The sequence below is a fragment of the Acaromyces ingoldii genome, assembly GCF_003144295.1.
Source record: "Acaromyces ingoldii strain MCA 4198 unplaced genomic scaffold FA10scaffold_1, whole genome shotgun sequence".
NCBI classification, from domain to species: Eukaryota; Fungi; Basidiomycota; class Exobasidiomycetes; order Exobasidiales; family Cryptobasidiaceae; genus Acaromyces; species Acaromyces ingoldii.
This window is the reverse complement of record NW_020290247.1, coordinates 1563064-1586140: the sequence shown is the minus strand read 5'-3', so window position 1 is coordinate 1586140 and position 23077 is coordinate 1563064. Positions and strand designations below refer to the sequence as shown.

The window sequence follows — 23077 nt, the reverse complement described above, 5'->3', positions numbered from 1 at the left end:
GAGTGCTTCGTGACTGCTTCTCCACGTGTGCCGCGTCCACTCAGTCCGTGCGCGCAGGTTAAACTTGGCTACTACTGTCGCTGATCATTCTCGAAGCTCTCTCTCCCTCTCTCTCTCTCGATATTGCCAGATCCACAGCCATGTTTAAGCGGCTCCTCTTTGGAAATGAAGAGGAGAAGCTGGCCTTCAAGACGTCAACCTCATCCGGCATCGCTCGGCTGTATTCGTCTCCACAACCAATCGAAGCTCCCCCACGCGAGGCGTCCTACTGGCGATCCTTTACGACGGCCTTTGACACTGCCTCGGACGTCTTTGGCCTCTTTGCCGTCTCGGATGTGAGGCGGGCGCTGACCATGGGCGACGCGGGCCGGGAGAACATCAGGACGCTCGTCCAGGTGTGTGTCTGGCACCTCGAGAGCCTGCGGGACGATGTCGACTTCTGTCCCGAGCCGACGACGAGCGCGGGCGGTGCTGGCCGATGGGGCGCTGCTCTTGGCGCGGCGAGATCGACGACGGGCGCGACCAGAGGAGCGGGAGAGGAGCGCGATCGGGTAAAGGAGGCACTCAACTGCCTTAGAATTCTCACCAGGGTCTTGCCCGTCGTCATGGAGGGCGACCACGATGCGTCGTGCAACGTAGAGGCCCAGGGCGGCGCTGATCCGTCGGCTTCGTTGACGTCTGACGACTTCGAACGAGATCTGCTGTGGACGAGAAAGGTCGACAAGAGAGAGGAGGCTAACTTGTCGACGAATCCGCTATCGGGAAGGCCGGAAGATGAGGAGGGCTCGAAGCAATTTGTCATTGACGACGACGACGACGAGGAAACGCAAGACACCGGAGATCCTTTGAGTGCAGCAGCCCGGAAAGAGGCTCAGGAGCAAGAGCAGCGGCAGCATTCCGGAGAAGAAGAGGAAGGAGATAACCTCCCGCCAAGCTTGGGAGAAAGGCTCTTGACAATTGTCTTTGATCTCCTCTTCTACTCGGGCTTTACGATTCCCTGGACCGACGAGCAGCTCTCGCAAGCAAACGGGACGTCTGCTGCACCAAGGATCCACTATGCGATCTGGGAGAGAGGCGTGGGAAGCTCCGTCGATCTGGCCAACACGACAAGGCAGCATGAGGCACACCGCGTCGAGGTGCTGAGGCTGCTCCTGGTTCTTCTCTCCAAGAGCATCTACGTTCCAGCCCACCTCCAGACGACGACCGACAATCCTGCACTGCGGCTGGCGGCAACGGGCTTAGATCGGTCCGTCGTCCTACCCCTGCTTTGCAGCTTGCTCAACGTGGGCCTCAAGGCCAACGATCAGGGCTGGCTGGGCAATCTCGCGAGCCTGCCTGCGGGCCTCGTCAAGGAGCGTGGAGCCATATCACCCGAGGAGACGCGCTTGAACCTCGTCTGTCTCTCGCTACAGAGTCTCGATGTTCTCCTTGGCTACGACTCAATCGACCCACAGTCCCAGGTCAAAGAGGCTAGTCAGGAGCAGGTCAGACCGAGGCTGGGCACCAATGCCTCGTCGCAGTCCATCTCGTCGGCCCGACAACCGGTGCTGCCGGCCCACGAAGGTGCTCCGATGAACCTCTTTCGCTTCTACCTCACCAAGCTCCATCGTCATGCCGACTTTTTGACATTGTCTGATGGCATTTTCTCTATCCTTGCCTCCAGAGGCTCCGGCGGGCTCTCGTCCCTTCCGGGGGTAGGAAGCCTGGCTGGTGGCTCCACAGCGACAATCGACCCCTCTGGGCCGCACGTCTCTGAAGCCCTGATGCTGCTCTGGCGCCTCCTCTCTCACAACACAAAGTTCCGGACTTTCCTCCTCGACGACGGCGCACGCTCCCCTACGCTCCTCTCACATCTCCTTTACCACGCTCTAGCCAACAAGGACTCGTTACCCAAGCAGGGATTGGTAAGGCTATGCGCATTCATGCTCCAAGACGTCTCTGCAGAGAGGGCATTTGGCATTCACATTTCAAAGGCAGGAAGCGGTGCAAAGGCGCGCATTCACAACGGTCACAAATGGGGCGTCGCTCAGGGCGGCGGGTCCTCGCTCTCGGGGGGCGGCACGGGAGGAGCTTCATCCATGGTGCCCTCGGTTGTCGGCGGTGGAGGAGGAGGAGGAGCGGGAGCCGTAGTAGGAGGAGGGCCGAGCCAGGCAACGACGGGAGCCGACATTCTCATCCAGTCAGTCTATTCACTCATTGCCACGACGAGGGGCACTCTCACGTCGTTGTATGCACCTCTGGTCATCTCACTGGGTAACACGGCGCCGTTCTGGAGGAACTTGAGCATACTGAGCTCCAACCGCCTCGTCGCCCTCTTGTCCTCCTTTACCGCCTCGTCCTTCCTCCTCGCAGACGACGGCAATCCGCGTCTCGTCTTCTACCTCCTCGAGTCCATCAATGCGGTGCTGCACCATGGTTACGCGCACAACCCCAATTTTGTCTATGCCCTTGTGAGGGGCGCACAGCCGTCGGTCCAGCGCCTGGCCACGTTCACTCTTAGGAAGGGCATCGCCGACATCAGGCGAACGAGGAAGAGAGCAGGTGTCTATTCATCACCATCAAATGCAACGTCAGCCTCTTCGCTGGGACGGCGGCCATCGTCGGTCGCTGGCGCCGGTGGAGGCGAGAACGGGCTCGATGGGAGCCCGCGAGCAGATCGAAAGGACCCAATTGGTAGCGAGGCAGGCGTGACGGCGTCCACCGAGCACGAAGAAGCGCCGCCCGAGCCTGCATCTGCGGAGCAGTCTGAGAAAGCACGGGGCAAGATGCGGCGAAGGTCCAACGCCGATACAGCTCCAGCATTGGGGGTCGCGAGCTTGTTGGGTGGGCAGGCCGAGGATGAGGAGGATGCGCTAGTGGCTGGCTTCAACGACGAGGAGCTCCATGAGGCCGCAAGGACGGTGGGCAGGCACGGCTTTGTGCCAACGACGGGCTGGGTTCAGTCTTGGCAAGTCGGCCTACCGCTCGACTCGCTTCAGATTGCATTGACCGAGCTCGTGCCCAAAGTCGAGGAGCTCTGCTCGAGTGGAGGCTTGTCGAGCAAGAGCGATGCAGACGAAAGGGTGCTGGCGTTCTTACGGGAGCAGAAGCTCGTGGGCGTCTTGACTTCTCCTCCCCCGATTAGTGAGTGAACGACTTGTGTGCGTGGCTTTCCCTACCTGTGCAGCGGCTGACACAAACGGAGCTCCACAGACACGCGACCGTTCAGATGGACAACGCAAGCCCACATCTGGCTCCTCTCATTTGTTTGGGGCCAGGTCTACGTACATGGTCTCTTGCCCTATGGCATTTGGGCTGGCTCCAACGCCCGATTGTTTCAGGTCCGGCCCTTGCCATCCGCCAGCAGCACCAATAATGCCAACAGGACTTTGGCTGAGCAGCAAGCGTCGCTCGTCGGCGCATTCCAGCAGGTCCTGGGCTGGGGCGGAACCCCTACATCTGTACAAACACCAAGAACAGCGGCGCCAACGTCGGTGTGAAGCAATCCATCTGTGCACAATAAAAAAAGTCCTTGCGGACCTCGGCAGCCGGCTTTCACTTCCGAGCCGAGAGCCGTGGATGTCACATTCCTTTTGCTCGCCCAGTAGTATTTGTGGAGAAAAGAATTGGGTCCAGTCGGAAAATTGGCTCGCTCGCTCCACTCGATCCGCTGGAGATTGGAAGAAGGGGAGCCTGAGGACAGATGATACCCAATTATATATGCACCCCCCACTTTCTTTCCTTTCGTCTCACCCTATCTCCATCCGCTCTTCCTTTGCACCATCACCAACCAGTCTATCCCTCTGAGAGCTCGCAATGGCACAGATCATTAAACACCAGCACAAGGAAGATTTCAAAGATGTTGATCGGGGCAAGTGAGTTGCGTCGTTGCTGGTGCGCCAAAATTGCTCCCGGGCTTAGTTAGACCATCATTGCAGCATCTTCACCTACCTCCAATCGAATCCAAATGGGATCCCCGATTCCAAGGCCATGTTCATCCGAGCCGATGGAAAGTCGTTTTCGCGCGGACATATCTTCCAGCAGGCCCGTCAGATTGCCCATGCGCTGCGCCACAAGCTCAAGCTGGCCGAAGGCGACCGCGTCGCCATCTTTTCGCCAAACAGCTGCACCTACCCCACTCTCGTCTACGCAGGCCTAGGCGCAGGTGTCGTGCTCGTACCGTGCAACCCCCAGTACAGCCCAGAGGAGCTCGTCCACCCAATCAAAGACGCGTCCGTCAAGTATATCTTCGCCCACCCCGCAGTCGTGGGCAATGCGAGAAAGGCACTGCAACTAGCAGGCATCAGCAAGAAGACCGAGCAAGGCGTCGAGAGGGTCTGGCTTCTGGATGACACGGACACACTTGCTACTGTGCAGGACGGTCAGGAAAAGGACGCAAGGACGTTGATTGGAAAGGAGGAAATGGAGCCCTTGGTGGTAAAGGACGCGGCCGAGCGAACAGCATTTATCGCCTATTCTTCCGGCACTTCGGGCAAGCCAAAGGGTGTCATGCTGACTCACAAAAACATGACTTCGGTGACGGCCTCCATGATCATTGCACTCAAGAACGACTTCCACTCCAACAGCACCGCTCTGGCCGTCCTTCCCTTCCAGCACATCTTTGCCCTTGCCAAGTTTATTCACTTTGGCGCCCTTTGGGGCTACTCGACCGTGGTGTTGCCCAAGTTTGACCTCGAGCTCTTCCTGGGGTCCATCCAGCGCTACAAGGTCAATCTTGCCATTCTTGTTCCACCCATTGCTGTCCTCCTCGCAAAGCATCCCCTCGTCGAGAAATACGACCTGAGCTCGATCACCGTCATTCTGTCTGGCGCGGCACCGCTGTCAAAGGAGCTGGGCGACGAAGTAGAGGCGCGGATCCCGAATGCGAGGGTCACACAAGGCTACGGTCTCTCCGAGACGTCACCCACAGCGACGTACATGTCGATTGAGAAGTGTAAGTCTCCTCCCCCCAGCTGCTCTTTTGCTTGACGCTGAGAAGCTCGCTTCACAGACCGAGACTTCAAGGGAAGCTGCGGTGAGCTCATGCCCTGCATCGAAGCGCGCCTTGTCAACGATGACGGCAAGGACGTCGGTCACGAGCAAGGTGCAGATGGCAATCCGGGTGAGCTGTGGCTGCGAGGTCCCACGATCATGAAGGGTTACCTCAACAACGAGGAGGCCACGCGAGACTGCATCACCGACGATGGCTGGTTCAAGACGGGCGACATTGCTATCAGCAAAGGAGCAGTGCTGTGGATTGTTGATCGAAAGAAGGTAAAGTCCAACGGGTCTTCCTCTCTACTGTTGCACGGAAAGAGCAAAAGGCTGACCCGGAGTGGATGGACAGGAATTGATCAAGTACAAGGGCTTCCAAGTGGCCCCTGCCGAGCTTGAGGCACTGCTCCTGCGCCATCCCAAGGTGGCAGACGCCGCCGTCGTCGGTATCTATTCCGAGGCCGAAGCTACAGAGTATCCACGTGCCTACATTGTTCCTCGCGCAGACGCCGGCGTCGATGTCAAAGACAAGGCCCAGGCTGAGCAACTGGGCAAAGAGGTCAGAAAGTGGGTCGATGAGCAGGTCTTTAACGCCAAGCGCCTTCGCGGCGGCGTCATCGTGGAGGCGGCCATCGAGAAGAGCCCCAGTGGAAAGATCTTGAGGAGAGTCTACAAGCAGAGGCACGAGGAAGAGGAAAAGAAGAAGAAGGGGTCATCGAAGATGTAATATTTTGTCTCTATTTGCTACTACTGCTCCTTAGTGCGAGGGTCCCTGTTGCTCTATTCTCTTCGCCATGTTGCTCTAAGCTGCTCTCTAAAAATCTCCCATCTTTGCATCTTCTACTACTACGATGCAACACATGATCTTTACAGCACTCTGATGACTGAAGTCCTCCCCTTAATCATAAAAAGCATAGCCCGCCTCTAACCTCTATACCCCTTCTCTTAAGATTGCTTTGGCCATTCCCGCATCTGCTATATGATGGCAGATTGCTTCTGATTGTGAAGACAGATCAGAGCTTGCCGAGGACGGCGTCGACGTGGGACGAATCGACCTCGCCGGGGGAAGCCTCCTTCTGTAGAATGCCAAGACAAAACGAGAACGAGCCCGAGTGAGCTAGCTGAATCAAGATACCAAGGCAGATGAACTCACGTCGAAGCTCTTGATCTTGAGGTCAGGGTCCACGACGAGAGCGTATCGAGCTCCCCTCGTTCCGAAACCCATCTTGCTCATGTCGACCGTCGCGTCGAGCTATACAATCCGCCCCATCGCATCAGCACACTGAGAGATTCACGCAAACGAAGATGGGGAAGAAGGGAGGAATGGAGAGTAGAGAAAGAGAGACTCACGAATTTGGACAGACCGAGGTCGAACTCGGTGGCAAAGTGTACCTCGTCCTTGGCGCCCAAGGCCGAACGCCAACCGCTCATGACGAAGGGATCATTGTAGGAAACAATGTAGACTTGAGCTCCCTTCTCGGTAAATTCCTTGGCTTTGCTGACGAAGCCTGGTGCGTGGTTGCCGTGGCAGGTGGGCGTGTAGGCGCCCGGGACGGAGACGATGACCGTCGTCTTTCCCCTGTGAGTGAGTATGCGTGATGAGCCACAAGTAGACGAGAGGTCGAAAAGGAACTCTACCAACTTCCAGGCACTCTCGGCGGTGAACTGCTTGGGCGGCATGGGGCACGCCTTGGGGTCCTCGAGCGCGGGCGACCATTCGCACTCCATGAAGGCAAGGTCACCCGGGATCTGCTGTCCGATCTTGCTCTGTCGTTGGCTCTGCAGTCAGCTCGGCTACCTCATAGAGGCATCCACTGTTCCACTCGCTTATCACCCACCATTGTGAAATGTGATCAATTGTCAAAGCGATTCTCGTTTGCTGGCGTGGTTGGGTGAGAGAGATAAAAAGAGGGTGGAAGGTTGGGCGACTCGGTCTCCACTTTGCTAGAATCCAGCGCACGGACGACCGCGTGGAGGCTGCTTTTCCGAACACGTGATATCCACTTCAGCGGAGGTTGGGAATCGATTCCTGAGATGCCTTGCTTCAGTTTCAGGCCGCGTGAGAGACCTCAGAGTCGATCAAGGTGATGGACCATCGACCGTACTCGCATTCGCCTGGAGGGGGGAGGGGGGGGGGGCACGAAGATACTTTGAAATGATTTGCGAACACCACCACATGGCTCTACATGATAGCAGAAGGCATAACTCATATGACGGGGTTAAAAGGGTCTGTTGATCGAGGGGATCGAGTACTTTACTTGGACCTGAAGTACACCTCCAGGGTACATGCTGACTTGTGTTGAACCTTCTCCGCCTTGCGGCCCGATTCCCTAGCGCAGCAGCCCCCGATGTTTCTTCCCGCTTGATAGTACACTTTCTTGATAATTTGCCACCGACCCGGACCACTAAGAGGCCGAGCTGTCTTTTTGGACCCTTTGGCATGCTATGCAACCTTACAAGTGGGCCCGTGCCTAATTTTCGCTCCGCAAGCCGTAATCGAGACACCCAACGGCTGCCCAGTGATGTTCGACTTACCAGCCCTAAAGATGAGATTTACAGCGAGAAGAGGTCCGGCAGAGACCCTGCCGATGAGAAAAACACCTCCCTGAATTGACCGGCGCTTGGTGCCGACGTAAAGCTACGACGATCATCCGAGCACTTCTCACTTTGCCAATTTTGCTCTCGGTAGCTTAATCCGTTCTAAGGGATTCTACGCTTGGGCTGTCTCTAAGGGCAATGAGTAGTTGCAAGATATCGAATGAAATCTAGAGCAGATTTTCGGTATCCATTCAAATTGGGACTTGAGCTACATGAAGCTACCAAGGCGTGGGCGGAGCAATAGACAATCAGATCCGCAATGCTTGGAAGTGTGCTCCAGTCTATGGAACTGCCGAGTCGTTACATAGGTAGTTGGGGCTTATTCCCAAAGCTTGCCGATTTTACCTCGTGAGCTGCTTGCGAATCCAGAGCTACGGCCACATGAAAGCGCCCACAAATGGGCATCGCTAGATGAATTCACTTTATATTGGCAGATGCCGTGGCTGTGAGGGGGAAGTGCCACACATCTCCTCGAAGCACGGTGGCAGAGCGGATCCTTCTCGCACAAGGCGATCTTCTGAATCATCTTGTGCCACGTCCCTTCTCTCTGATGAAGGCGAGAGCAGAACGGACCAAAAGGAAGACCCACGAAGAGACGACCTTGGCAATTTACTTCGCAATCTCCTGAGTCTTAAATTGGAGAATTGTTCGTGGCTCCAGAGAAGACGGATGGGATGTTTGTGACAAAAATGGGACGCACATGCTGATCGCAGAGGAAAACGGGCAAACCCATCCAGGTAGACATGCAGGAAATTTAAAAGCCATTGTAATGTCTACTATGCCCAGTCTCGCCCTCGCAACCTTCACCGATCTCTGCAGAACGGGCAATCCACCTCTACGTTACTCATCGTCCAAAGACGCTGGAGGACAGCATGTTGTCTGTACCGTCTGCTGTCAATAGCACGCAACATCTAGACAAGAGTGGAGCTTGTGAACGGCGTGGCAGGGTAGAAGAGGAGGTGGCAACATGTCTTAAAATAAGGCGGCGAAAAGGCCCAGTCGCCTTCTTTGGAAGCTGGCGCAACCGATGCTGATTTGGGGAGGTGCATCGATCCTAAAACTACTTTTCCTCCCCACCTGTTTCTTCCATTCTCTTTTTACCAAATCCACACCCACGAAGGGCAGACACACTTCCTCTTCCCTTTCCCGAAAGGAAATCAGCTCTCGCCAGAACGTTGACCTGTGGATGAGTCCTGGAATTTCCCTCGGCACTCTGTCCACTGTGTCTGTCCACTGTCCAACGTTAAACTCCAACGCGCGCGAGAAGGGAGAAGCAGGACGTTGCTTTTCGGAGAGAGCTAACCGCTATCAACGGTCTACTCTTTTGATATTTCCTATTGCCCGGCCATTTCGTCTGCTCTATGGCTCTTCGACTCGGCATATTTTAGAGCCTACGACCGAGGTTATCGACCAAGAAGACAGGCCGACTGATCCTACAGCCTTCTCCGGTTGCGTCAGCTCGGCGTTCAACACTTCTTCAACCCAGGGAAGAGGGAAATTACGAGCTTGTCTCGCCCTTCAGTCTCTGACCTTCAGGTTTTTACCCTTCCTACATCTTGTAGGAACAATCCACTGTTTGTCGCCGCTCTCCGCCTTTTCACACCCTCGGACCATCGCCATCTGGACGCGTTGTGCCCACACACACTTTATCGCTCGATTTCGAGCTTCGTATTTGAGTCATCCATCCTCGTCCGTCACCACAGCAAACAGCTGTAGTCACTGGGACTCCCTCTGAAGCTGCTTGCCAAGCATCTGTGACAACGACTGGCCACAAGGTGTTTGGAAAGAAAATATTTTGGCTGGCAGTCAGGAAAAAGCCAAGGCCAAAAAAAAAAGAAGGTATCGCTTTAAGGGCCACAGCGCACCGATCTTCACGGCTCCAAACCCCCACCGCGTTCTCACCATTCGAATTGCCAACCAAGCGACAGTATTCACCAATTATTCACCTCGGAAGGGGCTTTTCCATTAATTCACCTCCTGAAGCCATCATACAGCTTCACTCGTACCGCTCGGTCCACTTAACATATCAGTCGGCCACAAACGTCACTACGCGCCTCCAGCTTGCTCTTGTCACTCGCTCAGCGTAGCCAAAGCCATAACAAAATTTTCTCATTGGAGCCCTTACACTCTTCCGCTTACGACGAGAGGTCACCAACAAGGCAAGCTTGAGAAAGAAGCAACTTCTTTAGCCTTCCTCGAACACACTCCTCGACACAGTCAGTCTCGAAAACGGGCAAACTATTCCGGCAAGACGACACGCAAGTCCTCCATGAAAGCCCAAATAGACGTCAAAAGCAATCATCTTTGTGTCAATCACAATACAGAAAACGTCATCTTCGAGCTAGGCTAGACGTACACTCATCGACAGTTTGCGTCATCGCTTTACCCTAGCGAGAGAAAGAGCTGCGGCATCGAGCGAGGAAGGGGGAGGTCAATAAAGAAGAACCTCCAGGTGCGTAGAGAAAGTCAGGGCAAGGTGGTGCGCTAAGCATTTCTGGCATCCTCATAGTATCTTGATGAGCTTGAGGGAAGGCTCAGACTGTGCTGTGGCGCTCTACGGCATGATTCATGGTTTCGCTGATTAAGTCTATCATCATCTTGGTGTAAGTTCAGAGAAGGGGAGAAGAGGACGGAGGAGTGGGGCAAGAGGACCTTCTCGTCGACAAAGACGTCCCTCGTCAGCGAAATTTCCAGCCCAACCCAGTTCGACACTGCCCCCTCCGAACGGGCAACTTCGGCCGTCGCCGTCGATAAGCTCAACCCCGGCCAGCAGCATCCTTGGTGACTGGAGCCGTCAAGTGAGTAAAGCAAATTCAACCCCGACCATCGCGACGAGCCGAAGTCACCGAGAAGGAAGGGAAAGAGGGCCAAGCGGCCGCTTTTGAGGCCGCGAGGGCCGCATAACGAGCAAGTGACCCAATAGCAGCCGGATGCTCCTTCAGCTTGACTTTCCCGGTACCCCTTGACCCTTTCCTGGCGCTTCTATCCAAGCATCCATTCACCGACCCTTTTTGCTTCTCTCCAAGCACTTCCTACCCACTTTTCTCCTCCCTCCCTCTCTTTCCCCCTTCGATCTCGCCTTATCGCGCTCCTTCTTCAGACTATCGCTTTCGCTTGAGGAGGTTGAAAGCCGTGATCGACCTTCCTCTCGACAGACAGGACTGCACACCATCATCCTCGCTCATCTGGTCAGTCCTTGGCGGCGACGAGCCTGCTCTACATACACGAGAGAGAAGGCACGTAGACCGAGCAAGGGACAGAAGCTTGAACGAGAGCCTTAGGCTGAGGTCCACTCTGTCTGGAAGGCCTTGCTGGCTTCATGTCTGGCCAGACTCCATGGACTTGGTCCTACCCACCGGAGGCCGATGCAGAGGAAAGAGGCAGAAGTGCTGGCGACGTGGGCAGTAACGGCAGCAGAAGCGACACCAACGATGCAGACTCGGACGACGACGACATGCATCATCATCAGAGCGGTACTAGCCGTTTCATCACTGACCAGCAAGAGCCAGAACGCCAACTTTCTTCCTTTCAAGAGCAACACGAGAGTGGGACCTCCTCTGGCGTGCAGCATGGTCGACGGGGTCAGCAGCGTACCATGGCAGGGTACACAGCGCCCCTCCAATGGGAACAGCAACAACCACAACAACAACAGCAGCAGCAGCATCAACAGCAGCAGCAACAACAACAGACAACGGAATCGCTTTACACGTTGTCCACCCCGTGGCAGACGCAGACGCACCTTCCGGCCAACACTCAGACACAGCAAACGTATCAGCACCATTATCAACCAGAGCAACAGCATCAGCATCAGCAGCAGCAGCAGCAGCAGCAGCATCAGCAGCAGCAGCAGCAACAACAACAACAACAACAGCAGCAGCAACGGTCTCATACAGGTACAGCGTCGGGGCCTTTCGGGAGCGACCCCTCAGAAGGCTCGTCCAATGACGCCCGGTCCTCCTTCGAACAAAGAGAGTTCTATCAATCCTCGTCGCAGGGGGGAGGCACACTGTCGGACACATCTCACCTTCTACGGCACCAGCCGCTACCTTACTTGCAACTCTCGTCTCTGCCAGCTGGTCAAAGAGTCACTGCTGCGAGGTCAGGTAGCGAATACCCCGCGTATCATGATGAGCTTTCCGTCAACCAATTCTCGTCTCAAGGTGGCGGCGGAGGGATCAGAGACGCATCATTCCCGGGCACTACGAGCGGCGGCTATCCGACGTATACACCTTCGGGGGTGACTATGCCTGATGCGAGTGGAGCGATGATGGATCAGGTCGTGGGCAATGCCATGCCGCTACAGCCGCAGGTTCCAAGTCAGTACAGCCTGCCCACACATTTTCAGCAAACACAGGCAGGTGGTGGCAGCAGCGGAGGAGGTAATCCTTACCGAAACGATCAAGGTCATGGCCTCGCGTCGAGCCAACACCCTTACCACCAGAACCATCTACATCACCACCACCACCACCACCACCATCAACTTGCTCACGAGCAATCCCAGCTTCAAGAACCCCACATGCAGCAGTCCCAACAACAGCACCAACAACAGCAACGTGACCCCTCGCGCCGTCCGTCTCTCTTCGCAAGAGCATCGCCGAGATCGTTCACTTTCCCTCCCGTCTCCTCACCCTCGAGTATCGCGTCGACATCGACAAATCCGCGCCGGCAGGGGAAATTTGATATTGGCCTTACAGACATCAGTCGGGCCAAAGATCCGCAATTGGCGCGCGAGATGTTGCGCGAGATGCGAGCCCGCTTGCCAGACCTGCCGACGGCCCCGGCTGCTTGCGACTTTTGTCGAAAGCGAAAGATCAAGGTTAGTGATGTCGGGACGATTCAGAGAGAGAGGTGATAGATGGATGGAAGGACGAATGGGTGATTCGACGGAGACAGAGAGGACGGGAATTCATTTGCGGAAAGAGAAACAGGTGAAGGGACAGACGGATCGAAGGGCAAGATATTATTATATCTTTCTTCGTCCTGGCTACGAATTCTGAATTGGGCACAACCTAGGGCGCCATAGTCCGAACGTCGACGACGACACTTTGAGTAGACCAGAATGCTGACCCACTCATATTTAATCTTTTGACTCATTCCATCTCGTCGTCCCAAATCCGACTTTGGACCCTTTGGCCTTTCGTCGTCTTTCGTTCTCGATTAATCATTCGTCGATAACTCTCTCTCGTAGTGCAACCGTGCAAAGCCGACATGCGACAATTGCCTGATGGCTGGTCGCGTCTGCACGACGGAGGATGTGCTCCGGAAACGTGGCCCCCCCTCGAAGGTAAGGACGGGCAGCGCAACTACATTCCAGGTCACAAGCCCCTCACGAGCACAGGCTGACTTTCTCCACTCATCAAACAGAAAGAGAAGCAGGTGCTGGAGGATGCGGGTATCACGTTTCGAGGCGGTAGAAACAAGAAGGGGACGAGGGGTCGCGGTGGCATTCGAGGCCGTGGCATCTCCGACATCTCAATCTCTACGCTGGCCGAGAATCAAGCGGCAGCGGGACCCGGACCTGGGACGATGGCTGCGTCAAGACTCGGTAAGAGCGCGTCTGGATCTACCCCCGGGACAGGCGGTGCAAGAGGCGAAGACAGCCGAAGCGTGAGCGGGAGCCTCACTGGCACGATGTCGACAACTCCCTCATTGTCAACTGGCCCAACGACATCGACTGATCCCACGTCTGCATCGCACGGCAGCGCAAGCGGCAGTGGATCTGGATCCGGCAATGCATCAGGCAGCGGAGCGACGAGCGGTGTACGGGAGAGCGGCACTATGGGCGATCTCGAGAGGACGATCATGAGTGGAGGCATGGCAAGATACCCGCAGATACCGTTGAGACAAACGTTGATAGGACCGAGCCCGAGCTCAGGTGAAAGAGCCGAGGGCAGATTGTCAGAAGTCGAAAGGCGAGCAAGAGTGGAAGCGGTTGAGACCGACGAGGGCGCGGCCAGCAGTGCCAGCGAAGGTGAAGAAGGTGCTGGCCCCGCCCAACATCGTGCTGGACAGCGAGGGTCGTCCGAGGGCCGCGACAAAGCAGTGGAAAGAGGCAGAGTGTTTGAGCGCTAAAGGCAAAGCCAAAGCGATCAAACCTGGCAGGGGGCACGGTCAAAAGTGATGATCGGTTGTGATGTCACCGGATGGTGAACATATTTCAAAGCTATTGGCTCCTAAAAAAATGATGCAAAAAGCAAAGTCGAGAAGGAAATAAATGAAAAACAAAAGGCGATTTCATGCACGAAAAAATTGCGGCCACGAAGAATGGAGCTGCCACATACGCCTATTCTCAACCCAAAGCTAAGGTCGGATGAGCAGAGCGCACCCCCATCAGCTCTCAGTTGTATCGATTGGTTAGACCAACGATAGCAGCATAAGCTCCCACAAAGGCAAAGGCGTAAGGAAAAGAATAATGAGAGTCGCCGGTTCGGGACTCGTCAACATGAGAGGGTGGGGCAGATCACATCACGGTCTTGTATGTCAACGTAAGTGCGATTCATTCTCCCACTGAATTGCAAGAGCTATTTTTTTAGCTTGGGAAAGAGTGGGGTAAATTGAAAACACCATTTCTCTTCACCCTCTAGGCGGCACCGCTGAGGCCGGGAGCCGGGCCCTTTCCGCCTGTCTTGATGTCACCGCTGATATTCGCGGTGGCAGCAAAGGCTACGAGGGCAACCGGGTATCAGTATGGCGAATCGCAACCTTTGCTAGTCGGAAGGAGAGACTCACCTTGATCGAGATCAGCTTTGATGTCGTCGATGAATTCAATGCCGACCGAGAGGCGGATGAGATCCTTGGTCACGCCGCTGGCTGTCTGCTCCTCGTCCGTCAGCTGCTGGTGCGTCGTCGAGGCAGGGTGGATAACAAGCGTCTTGGCGTCGCCCACATTGGCCAAATTAGAGGCCAACTTCAAGTTGTCTACGAAAGCCGAACCTGCAGCTGCATCGCCCTTGATTCCAAACGAGAGTACACCGCCAAATCCGTTCTTGAGGTATTTCTTTGCGAGCTCGTGGCTCGGGTGGCTCGCAAGGCCCGGGTATGAGACCCAGGAGACCCTAGGGTGGCTCTCGAGGTATTGGGCGATCGCAAGGGCATTGTCCACGTGTCTCTGAACGCGCAGGCTCAGCGTTTCAAGACCCTGAAGGAGCAGGAACGAGCCGAAGGGGTTCAAAGCGGGGCCAAGGTCGCGGAGAACGACGACTCGGACGTAGATGGCATACGTGATCGCCTTGAACGTGTCCCAGAACCTGAGGCCGTGGTAACCCTCGGAAGGCTCAGTGAACTGGGGAAACTTGCCCGAAGCAGCCCAATCGAACTCTACAAGAGATATTTCAGCTGGGGTGAAGGAGGAACAACTGCAGAGGAAAAGGGAGACCAAGAGACTCACTTCCAGAATCGACGACAACGCCAGCAATCGTGGTGCCATGGCCACCGATCCACTTGGTAGCTGAGTGGACGACAATGTCCGCGCCGTGGTCAATGGGCCGGACGAGGTAGCCGCCTGCGCCAAATGTGTTGTCCACGACAAGGGGAATCTTGTTGTCGTGAGCGACCTTGGCAATGGCCTCAAAGTCGGGAACGTTGTATCGTGGGTTGCCGATGCTCTCAATGTAAATGGCCTTGGTCTTTGCATCGATGGCCTTTGCAAAGTCCTCAGGCTTGTCACCCTGGACGAACTTTGTAGTGACACCAAATCGGGGAAAGAGAACTTTGAGCTGGTTGTAGGTGCCTCCGTAGAGGTAAGACGTCGAGACAATGTTGTCACCAACGCTGGCCAGCGACAGGAGTGCCATGGCCTGGGCGGACTGGCCCGACGAGGCAGCCACAGCGGCGACACCACCCTCGAGCGCAGCGATGCGCTTCTCAAACACATCGTTCGTGGGGTTCATGAGGCGGGAGTAGATGTTGCCAAATTCGCGCAGACCAAAGAGGTTTGCTCCGTGCTCCGAGTTGTTAAACACAAACGACGTCGAAGCCACGATGGGCACAGCACGGGCGTTGGAGCCCGGGTCGGGCTCCTGGCCGGCGTGCAATTCTGCAGAACAGGCATCTTGCGGTAAGCACGATGAAGCGGATGAGGGCGACCACGCGAGACACTTACGGAGCGTGTCAAAGTGAGAAGGCATCTTGCAACCGGACTTTCGGGGAACGGAAGCAAAGTCAAAGGGAGTGAAGGTGGGTGAGAAGAAGGAAGAACTTTGATATCCGAGTCTTTATATCCCCTCCTTCACTATGGCTGGTCAGCCGACCGTTCGACTACTTGCTAACGAACGTGCTCGGGGACAGCCGCCTGCTTGAAAGGAAAATAAAAGCGGGTCTAATTAGTCCTCCATCAGCATAAGGCCTGTCACTTTGCTCCTCGTCTGGACGCAAAGACTGCAAGAAGATCAAACTAGCCGACATCAATCCTTCGGATGGCGTGCTCAGGCAGCCCTCGCACGGATCACTTTGCTTGTCACGTGAAATGGTGTGCATGGCGTCCTACTCCACATGTTTGATTCCGAGGGAAGGGTGACAACATGCATGGTAGCGACCAGCGGGGGGAAATGATCATAAGAGCGTTCGACAAAGAGCCTCGCCTTCACAATAGGCGTCGGTGTAATAGATTTCTTCAAGCTTAAGGGGCCGGCAGTGCTGTTGGGGCGCGCTGATCGAGCTTGCCCTCAACTGTAGAGAGTTATTACCCCGGCGCCTTCAAGTAATCACAATTTGCAAGCATTGACTTCTGTAAGGACACCTTTCGTCATTCGCAGCGATGACTAAGGATGGTAGCGGTGGTTAGGAGCTGAAGACTCCAACGGGAGATGTTTAGTCAGAAGCGGTGTTGAAGATCGTCTCCTGGTCCATAGGGGAGCGCTGGTCTGCACCAACAGAAGGGGGCTACTCAAGGCTCAGAAAGAAAGTGAAACCCAGCATGAGACTGTTGTAGGAGATCGCAAGCCATTGCGACAAGCTCTCTTTAAGCCTGATATGGGCGCTTGTCCGCTGGTGCGAGTCGTGGGCAGTAATGGTGCAGGGCTCGGGCACGTGAAGAGGGGAGTGGACCGTGCATGTTTGAGCCACGCGAGCAACTATTTTCTCGCGTCGAGGCCAGCGCTACGCCATCCCCCCTGCTCTCCACCACCACTAAGCGCCTCCCGCTCCCAAATCTTCCTCCTGCAACGCAATCGGCGAACCACTGGGAGAGAGGCCATGGATAACCGCGACTACGATTTCCTTTTTAAGCTCCTTTTGATCGGAGACTCGGGTGTGGGCAAGTCCTGTCTTCTCCTGCGTTTTGCCGACGACACCTATACGGAGAGCTACATCTCTAGTGAGTTTCTGATAGGGCTTCGATCTGCGTGCCGCACCCTTGATCCGCTCACATCGATCTTGAAATTTGTGCAGCCATTGGCGTCGACTTTAAGATCCGGACTATCGAACTCGAGGGGAAGACTGTGAAGCTCCAGATTGTGAGTTGACTTGCTCTGTCCTGTTCATCCGCGGCTCCACTGACTGATAGGCTGCGGAAATGTGCTGTAGTGGGACACGGCAGGACAAGAACGCTTCCGCACAATCACGTCGTCGTACTACCGAGGTGCACATGGTATCATTGTCGTCTATGATGTGACTGACCAGGGTAGGTTGATGGCCGCATCGCCAACGTAACGAGACCCCTGCTTAGTGAAGTTTCCCGAAACACAGACACGTTCGCCAATGTCAAGCAATGGCTCCAAGAGATTGACCGGTATGCCACCGAGGGAGTCAATAAGCTCCTTGTCGGAAACAAGAGCGATTTGACGAGCAAGAAGGTTGTCGAGTACAATGTTGCCAAGGTGCGCAATCTCGTCGATTGAAATTGGGAGTCGAAATAGCTGGGGATCACTGACGTCTTGCCTGTTTCTCGCCAGGAATTTGCCGATCAACTCAACATCCCCTTCCTCGAGACATCAGCTAAGAGCGCAACCAATGTCGAGCAGGCCTTCTTGACCATGGCCAAGCAGATCAAGGACCGGTGCGTAGCAATGGCTTGAAAGTCGTCTTCTTTTCGCGCGCGCTTACTCCTTCTTGACCAACAGCATGGGATCGGCGTCGGTGAACAACGCGCCCGGAAAGTCTAACGTCAAGCTCGGGCAGGGCCAGAACGTGGCGGACCAGAACCAGGGTGGCTGCTGCTAGACGAGGCGAGGTTCTTCGCCCCGCCCCTTCATATCTACTCTCGTTTTCTTCTCTTCCTCTGTTTTACGGTCCTTTCCTTTTCCCTCCCTTCCTTTCATTCCTTATTTCTCCATACAACTCAGCCAGTCACAATGCGCAAGGGAGGGGGGGATTTAATTTGACGATGCCCTACTCGTACCAGGACGTGGGTGACTGTCACCGGAGGGTTAGCACCGCCTTGAGCTGAGGCAAACCACGTGTTCGAAAGTTGCCTTCGGGAAAAATCTCCACCTTGGCATTACGTCCGAAAGAAGTAGTTTCTTGTCCACTTGCTGCTTCCAGGAGATGCCGACATTCGACTCGAAGCCGCTAAGCGCCTCTTCGGCGGCTTCAGGCAGCAACAGGGCGAACCTACTCGCTCGCCTGACACCTCAGGTCCGAAGGAGGCCGGTGCTCTTTTTCGGCCTGCCCTTTGTCCTGACGATTGTTGCGGGCTCCTATGGTCTCTCATCGCTGACACAGACGCGGTACGACTACAATGCGACGAAGGTGCAGAGCATGAGCAAGCAGGAGGAGCTTGGCATGCGCAAAGACCGGCGGCGGGTCGACATCCGCGAAGAGTACTTTGTGCGTTTAGATGATGGGTCCTGTGAAGCCTTTCTTGAGAGAAAGAGAAACTTGCGAAGGGGAAGACGCTGATGCTGATGCCGATGTCACGAACAGAGATTGCAGAGCAAAGAGTCAGAGCTCGAAGAGTGGGAGCCAAAGAGAATCGAAAGGCCAAAGGGGACACCAGAGTGGGGTGTCCCGCCGCAGGCCGAGGAGCGGCCAGCAACCAAGTCAAGGAGCTCATCATGGTTCAGCAGGAAGCCGGTGCAGGCCGAAGAGGAAGAGCCGGGCAGGAGAGGCGAGGAGATTCAGAATGCGAGGGTGGGGGGTAGAAAAAACATCGTTCTCGGTCCAGACGGAAAACCATGCAAAGCCTGCAACTCGAAGCTCGCATTCACAGCTGCCATGCGAGGCGCAAAAGAGCCATCAACCATCACTCCCGTTTTGCCTTCGTCCGCAGGAGACGATGGCGAAAGGACTGAATGCCCGCCGGACGGCGACATCATTGGCAACAGCACCTGGACCTTTCTGCACAGTGCAGCGGCTTACTATCCTCGGCAGCCCTCAGAGATTCAGCAAGAGTCGATGCTGGCCCTTATCCGGTCACTCGTTCACCTCTACCCGTGCCACTCGTGCGCGCAGGCGCTTGGCCAAGAGCTTGCGCGCGAAGAGGACTCGGGCCAGCCGTGGCAGTCGGAGGCCAGGGCTAGCTCAGGGGGCGCGACTACATTGAAAGAGGCCGTCAAGCGAGGCCCATCACTGAGGCTCTGGCTCTGCGGCATACACAATGAGGTTAACGAGCGCCTGGGCAAGGAGGTCTGGAGGTGCGACGAGGAAGCGCTCAACCGGAGGTGGAAGGACGGTCCGGCGGATGGCAGCTGTGATTAGTTCCGGTCCATGTGTATACTTTTCTGTCCTGCAATGCAACTGCCACACCACTCTAACAGGCCCCCGATTGCCTCTCCTCGTTGCTTGCTGAAGAAGATAGATTTCTTCGTGGTCTTTTCAACATGCCGTTCCTCTATTTAGAAGGGCTTGTCCTCGTCGGGGGTAGTGTCTATAAGCGGCACAAGGGTGAGATATGAGGGCGAAAACCGGTGAGCGGCGAGAAATTGACTGGACTCACCCTCGAAGTAGCCAGCGACAATGGGGATCTTCTTGAGGACGTCGTTTTGGAACAGGGGCACCTGGCTCATGAACAGTGTCACAGCTCCTCCCAGTCCAACGCCCCAGACGGCAAAAGTCGGGAGCCACCTTTCGTATTCAATCTTTCAGTGTCACTTCAAGGCGGGCGAGGGTTGGATAGGGGAGACGATGGGGAAGGGGGAGGACTCACTTGTACACGTTCTCGACGGCGAAGCGTCCGACGTGAGGCTGGAAAACGGGCTTCGATGCGGGTGCGAGGGCGGCGCGGCTCGGCCTGAAGGCGCCACGCTGGGCTCCCATTGCACGAATCGCCGTGGGTCGGAGGGCTGCCATTCTGTTCTTTTCTGGGTGGGAGTGAACGGGGAAGAGAGAGATGAATTCCGTCGTTCAGTGCGGACGACGACGGCAAAGGTCGGATTGCAAATGCACACGTGTTCTTCCTGTCGAGCAAGACGCGCGTGGCTTTTCGAGGAATCCGACATCGGTCCTCATCTCTCCCTTCCAATCTTGCGCCATCGACGGTCCAGGGCCTACGATGACGACGCTCAACTTCTGTGCGGAATGGTGAGCTTTGCATCCCGATTGTGCTGTTGCAAGGCGTGTGACCTCTGACTAGACTGGGATGCGCAGCAACAATCTCCTGTACCCGCAGGTGGACCGCTCAACGCAGACGCTGCTCAATGCATGCCGGAACTGCCCTTACAAGGAGGAGGCGCAGAACAAGATGGTGTTCCGCAACGATCTTATGAGCGTCACCAAGGAACAGGCGGGCGTCATTGACCAGCTTATGAAGGACCCCACACTGCCGAGAAGCACCGAGCACACATGCCCCCGGTGTGGGCATCACGAGTCAGTCTTTTTCCAGGATCAGTCGAAGCGCATCCTCAATCGCATGATCTACTTGTGAGTGACGTTTCTTCTTCAATTCTCGAGTCTCGGGATGGATGGAGATGATTGACATTTCATGGTCTGAAGCTTCGTCTGTACCGCCTGCAATGAGCTCTTCCGCGACGATTCCATCAAGACTTGATGGGCCGCCAATCCGACCGTTGTCCAATTCTCCTTCCCACATTCTCTTGGCCTGAACTCGATCCGCACTCATTTTTGTACCATTAAACAATTCATACTTGTCATCACCATCGGCAGGGCATCACCGGTTTCTCAAATTAGGCCCAGATGCTCGCTATCAAACACAGAGTACGGACGCCTGAGCATCTTCTCAAAATGCGTTTGGTCGTCGTAAGGCCCCACCGTTGCTGTGCAGACCTTGCCCGCCACTTCATCCTTGTCGCCGTCGACGTTATGACCAAACAGAGGAACAGAGCCATTGAGAAAGTAGGCCCGGAGGGTGTCGCTCGTGCAGTTGCTGATGAGGGGGTCCGAGGTGTGGCCATACTGCTTGACTCTGAGCAGACCACTGCCCTCGCGCAGCTTCGCGTGCTTCTTGGCGACACTCAATGGTGTCACAGGGTCGTAGTCGTTTCCCTTTGCTCTCCCTCTTCAGCAAGCATGTCGTGCTCTCACTATTTTCCACTGCGAACTTACAACGTAGAGGATAGGGAATTTGGGCACGACGGTAAAGTTGCCGGTGAACTTGTCATTGTTCTCGATTCGCCAAGTTTGAATGCTCATTTGGTTGTTGATCCAGACCTCGGCTGCCGCCAATCGCCGTCTATTCAGCCATGAATCGTCACCCTCTCATTGATGCGCGGGACTCACCACCAAAAGGGGCAATTTCTTGCAGCTTGTCCAACCGACTCTTCGTTCCGTAAAAAAAGGGAGAGCAATGTCAGCTGCCTCACTCCGATTCCTTCTTTCCCCACCCATGTCTTCTTTGGCACACCTACTTCTACTGTATCCACATCGTACGTGGCAAGTTTTTGGAGAGCATCAGCGCTCGCAATGGCCCTGAAGGCCGCTCCAGTCGAGAGCGGCCTCTTCAGCTTCCTTTCCTTGTAGGCCTCGTAGCCCAGTCGATAGGTCGTTTTGAGCAAGAAGCCCGTAACGTTGCCTCCCACTAGCTCGGCGAGGGCTTCCGTCATTGTCTTCCAGGTTCTTGGCTGGTAAAAGGACGAAAACATTAGGCTTTTAATCCTTGAATAGAATACCGACTGGGCCGGGAAGAGACGCTCGATTGTTCCGTTGGGATGCGTCTCGAGTCCTGTCGAGTACGGCGGCTTGGCCCTTGTCCGTTGCAAGAGGCCATTGATGAGATCTTCAAGGCGACTTGCGACTTCGCCGTCCGAGAGTCTATCGAGTATCTGCTGGTCTTGGAGGGCCTTGTACAGCTGACATCGCTCTCTGACCTTTGCGCACTCGCCCAGGAAACCGACTCGGTACACTGCCTCGTTGTCCTCCATCGAGGTCTCCCAGAGCCCGGAGTAATGGTCGTCAGCATCGAGGACGCCGTCAAGGACCATGCGACGAACTTCATTGGGATACATCTGGCGAAAATGATCAGTCGGGGTTCTTCGTTGGAGACAGACTTCAGCCATCCTGGGTAAAACAGGATACATACCGTTGCGAAAGTATTTCCGATCTGGATGACCAGCGGTTAGCATGACAAAGCTCTTGGAACCGCTCTTGTTCTTATAAAACTAAACTCACCACAGTACCGTAGCTCAGTCCGTAGTAATTGAACCCCTCGTCGCCCACGGCCTTGTACATGAGCCGCAGGTCTCTCACTGTCGATTTTGTGCCGACAAAGGGGAGCTCGGGAGCCACGGGGGCATTTGAGCATACTTCGGCGCGGAGTGTGAGGCTCTGCAATGCCCATGAGAGGCCCACGTCCGACTCGCCACGGAAGCTCTGTGGGCTGACCAAGTCGTAGTATTCGTCGTCGAGCGTGCGGAAACAGCGCGCTCCGGGCTGCGTCAGGCCCACACCTCGAGGCTGCAAGAGGGAAGGGTACACATGTTTGGCGCTCTTCACTTCACTGGAAGGACCACAGTATGAAAGGGTGGTTGTCACTCACATCCCATCCAATGAGATCGTAGGCGCCATTTGTGACAAGTTTGTCGTACTTTTCGGCGCTCTCAATGAGAAATTGAACGCCGCTGACGCCAGGTCCGCCCTGATTGAGAAAGAGGGAGCCTTGTACCTGTTCCCGTGGTGTCTTCCCTGCGCCAGCGGGGTAGTGGAGCACCGCAAGCCGGGCAGTCCGGTTGTCGGCGGCATTGTTGTAGTCGAGAGGCGTCTCAAAGAAAAAGCACCGCAGCGGGGGCTTGACATCGAGCTTCCAGGTACTGCAGTCAGCCTCTTCAAAGCCGACTCCAGGCTTGTCTGTCCCTTTTGAAGAGGCAAAGGGACGCTGGGCGGAGGGAGAGGCAGATGAGGCTGAAAGGTACACGGCCAAGAGGGCCAGCACAGAGCACTCAACCAGAAACATGGAGCGTGATCGACATTGGAGAGAGAAGAGAGGGAACGCTGCTTTCTTATAGGCTTGGCTATGCGCACTCGTGTCTGGCCCGTGGCTATGGCGGAGCTCGCACCGCCGTCACGGACAAGCCCCTCACTCATGTCTCGAGGCGGAGTGAGCGCGCAGCTACGGTCAAGGGTCCGAATTAATCGGACTCTCACACATCCATCCCCCACCCCCTCCACGCATGAGTCG

The 23077-nt window shown here is 55.6% G+C and overlaps 10 protein-coding genes across 10 annotated transcripts; 6 read left to right on the top strand and 4 right to left on the bottom strand.

Moving 5' to 3' along the window:
- The first annotated feature begins 81 nt into the window (after positions 1–81).
- Positions 82–3691, top strand: FA10DRAFT_16810 (hypothetical protein). Its single transcript, XM_025518205.1, has 2 exons — positions 82–3123; positions 3193–3691. Exons 1-2 carry the CDS (start codon positions 141–143, stop codon positions 3477–3479), a joined length of 3270 nt encoding a protein of 1089 aa, XP_025380428.1. The 5' UTR covers positions 82–140; the 3' UTR covers positions 3480–3691.
- On the top strand, positions 3638–5990 carry FA10DRAFT_16797 (acetyl-CoA synthetase-like protein). The gene is made up of 4 exons (XM_025518202.1): positions 3638–3854; positions 3918–4933; positions 4991–5253; positions 5327–5990. Exons 1-4 carry the CDS (start codon positions 3796–3798, stop codon positions 5699–5701), a joined length of 1713 nt encoding a protein of 570 aa, XP_025380427.1. The 5' UTR covers positions 3638–3795; the 3' UTR covers positions 5702–5990.
- FA10DRAFT_282885 (Redoxin) lies at positions 5988–6702 on the bottom strand (the record flags this gene model as incomplete). The annotated part of the gene is made up of 4 exons (XM_025523799.1): positions 5988–6050; positions 6128–6226; positions 6325–6553; positions 6617–6702. The coding sequence occupies 4 exons, from the start codon at positions 6700–6702 to the stop codon at positions 5988–5990; spliced, it is 477 nt and encodes a 158-aa protein (XP_025380426.1).
- Positions 6703–12746: 6044 nt separating this feature from the next.
- FA10DRAFT_16643 (hypothetical protein) lies at positions 12747–13823 on the top strand. Its single transcript, XM_025518188.1, has 3 exons — positions 12747–12856; positions 12937–13503; positions 13613–13823. The coding sequence occupies exons 1-3, from the start codon at positions 12797–12799 to the stop codon at positions 13691–13693; spliced, it is 708 nt and encodes a 235-aa protein (XP_025380425.1). The 5' UTR covers positions 12747–12796; the 3' UTR covers positions 13694–13823.
- Positions 13824–14049: 226 nt separating this feature from the next.
- FA10DRAFT_263901 (homocysteine synthase) lies at positions 14050–15949 on the bottom strand. The gene is made up of 4 exons (XM_025520423.1): positions 15674–15949; positions 14960–15607; positions 14302–14889; positions 14050–14235 (listed from the first exon to the last, which is right to left on the bottom strand). The coding sequence occupies exons 1-4, from the start codon at positions 15696–15698 to the stop codon at positions 14153–14155; spliced, it is 1344 nt and encodes a 447-aa protein (XP_025380424.1). The 5' UTR covers positions 15699–15949; the 3' UTR covers positions 14050–14152.
- An 815-nt stretch (positions 15950–16764) lies between these two features.
- FA10DRAFT_270545 (GTP-binding protein ypt1) lies at positions 16765–17730 on the top strand (the record flags this gene model as incomplete). Its single annotated transcript, XM_025523067.1, has 6 exons — positions 16765–16885; positions 16960–17024; positions 17095–17191; positions 17257–17387; positions 17463–17566; positions 17631–17730. 6 exons carry the CDS (start codon positions 16765–16767, stop codon positions 17728–17730), a joined length of 618 nt encoding a protein of 205 aa, XP_025380423.1.
- A 324-nt stretch (positions 17731–18054) lies between these two features.
- Positions 18055–19206, top strand: FA10DRAFT_270544 (FAD-dependent thiol oxidase; the record flags this gene model as incomplete). The annotated part of the gene is made up of 2 exons (XM_025523066.1): positions 18055–18336; positions 18433–19206. The coding sequence occupies 2 exons, from the start codon at positions 18055–18057 to the stop codon at positions 19204–19206; spliced, it is 1056 nt and encodes a 351-aa protein (XP_025380422.1).
- Positions 19207–19343: 137 nt separating this feature from the next.
- Positions 19344–19797, bottom strand: FA10DRAFT_298633 (hypothetical protein; the record flags this gene model as incomplete). The annotated part of the gene is made up of 3 exons (XM_025524619.1): positions 19344–19375; positions 19445–19572; positions 19655–19797. 3 exons carry the CDS (start codon positions 19795–19797, stop codon positions 19344–19346), a joined length of 303 nt encoding a protein of 100 aa, XP_025380421.1.
- A 181-nt stretch (positions 19798–19978) lies between these two features.
- Positions 19979–20657, top strand: FA10DRAFT_263899 (putative DNA-directed RNA polymerase II 14.5 kDa polypeptide). The gene is made up of 3 exons (XM_025520422.1): positions 19979–20028; positions 20095–20367; positions 20440–20657. The coding sequence occupies exons 1-3, from the start codon at positions 20000–20002 to the stop codon at positions 20492–20494; spliced, it is 357 nt and encodes a 118-aa protein (XP_025380420.1). The 5' UTR covers positions 19979–19999; the 3' UTR covers positions 20495–20657.
- Positions 20499–23032, bottom strand: FA10DRAFT_16369 (alpha/beta-hydrolase). Its single transcript, XM_025518173.1, has 7 exons — positions 22439–23032; positions 22072–22356; positions 21983–22003; positions 21312–21908; positions 21184–21223; positions 21010–21119; positions 20499–20949 (listed from the first exon to the last, which is right to left on the bottom strand). Exons 1-7 carry the CDS (start codon positions 22850–22852, stop codon positions 20626–20628), a joined length of 1791 nt encoding a protein of 596 aa, XP_025380419.1. The 5' UTR covers positions 22853–23032; the 3' UTR covers positions 20499–20625.
- Positions 23033–23077: the final 45 nt, after the last annotated feature.

Excerpts from the sequence above, each read along its gene's own strand:
- FA10DRAFT_16810 (XM_025518205.1), top strand. The coding sequence starts at position 141 with ATGTTTAAGCGGCTCCTCTTTGGAAATGAAGAGGAGAAGCTGGCCTTC. Across the intron at positions 3,124-3,192 it reads GACTTCTCCTCCCCCGATTA|ACACGCGACCGTTCAGATGG; the intron begins GTGAGTGAACGA and ends GGAGCTCCACAG.
- FA10DRAFT_16797 (XM_025518202.1), top strand. The coding sequence starts at position 3,796 with ATGGCACAGATCATTAAACACCAGCACAAGGAAGATTTCAAAGATGTT. Across the intron at positions 4,934-4,990 it reads GTACATGTCGATTGAGAAGT|ACCGAGACTTCAAGGGAAGC; the intron begins GTAAGTCTCCTC and ends CTCGCTTCACAG. Across the intron at positions 5,254-5,326 it reads GGATTGTTGATCGAAAGAAG|GAATTGATCAAGTACAAGGG; the intron begins GTAAAGTCCAAC and ends GTGGATGGACAG.
- FA10DRAFT_16643 (XM_025518188.1), top strand. The coding sequence starts at position 12,797 with ATGGCTGGTCGCGTCTGCACGACGGAGGATGTGCTCCGGAAACGTGGC. Across the intron at positions 12,857-12,936 it reads AACGTGGCCCCCCCTCGAAG|AAAGAGAAGCAGGTGCTGGA; the intron begins GTAAGGACGGGC and ends CTCATCAAACAG. Across the intron at positions 13,504-13,612 it reads GGCGAGCAAGAGTGGAAGCG|CAGTGGAAAGAGGCAGAGTG; the intron begins GTTGAGACCGAC and ends GCCGCGACAAAG.
- FA10DRAFT_263901 (XM_025520423.1), bottom strand. The coding sequence starts at position 15,698 with ATGCCTTCTCACTTTGACACGCTCC. Across the intron at positions 15,608-15,673 it reads TTCTCACTTTGACACGCTCC|AATTGCACGCCGGCCAGGAG; the intron begins GTAAGTGTCTCG and ends CCTGTTCTGCAG. Across the intron at positions 14,236-14,301 it reads CAAAGCTGATCTCGATCAAG|CCTTTGCTGCCACCGCGAAT; the intron begins GTGAGTCTCTCC and ends TTGCCCTCGTAG.
- FA10DRAFT_263899 (XM_025520422.1), top strand. The coding sequence starts at position 20,000 with ATGACGACGCTCAACTTCTGTGCGGAATG. Across the intron at positions 20,029-20,094 it reads CTCAACTTCTGTGCGGAATG|CAACAATCTCCTGTACCCGC; the intron begins GTGAGCTTTGCA and ends TGGGATGCGCAG. Across the intron at positions 20,368-20,439 it reads CTCAATCGCATGATCTACTT|CTTCGTCTGTACCGCCTGCA; the intron begins GTGAGTGACGTT and ends CATGGTCTGAAG.
- FA10DRAFT_16369 (XM_025518173.1), bottom strand. The coding sequence starts at position 22,852 with ATGTTTCTGGTTGAGTGCTCTGTGCTGGCCCTCTTGGCCGTGTACCTT. Across the intron at positions 21,224-21,311 it reads ACGATGTGGATACAGTAGAA|AGTCGGTTGGACAAGCTGCA; the intron begins GTAGGTGTGCCA and ends TACGGAACGAAG. Across the intron at positions 20,950-21,009 it reads AATTCCCTATCCTCTACGTT|GGAAACGACTACGACCCTGT; the intron begins GTAAGTTCGCAG and ends GGGAGAGCAAAG.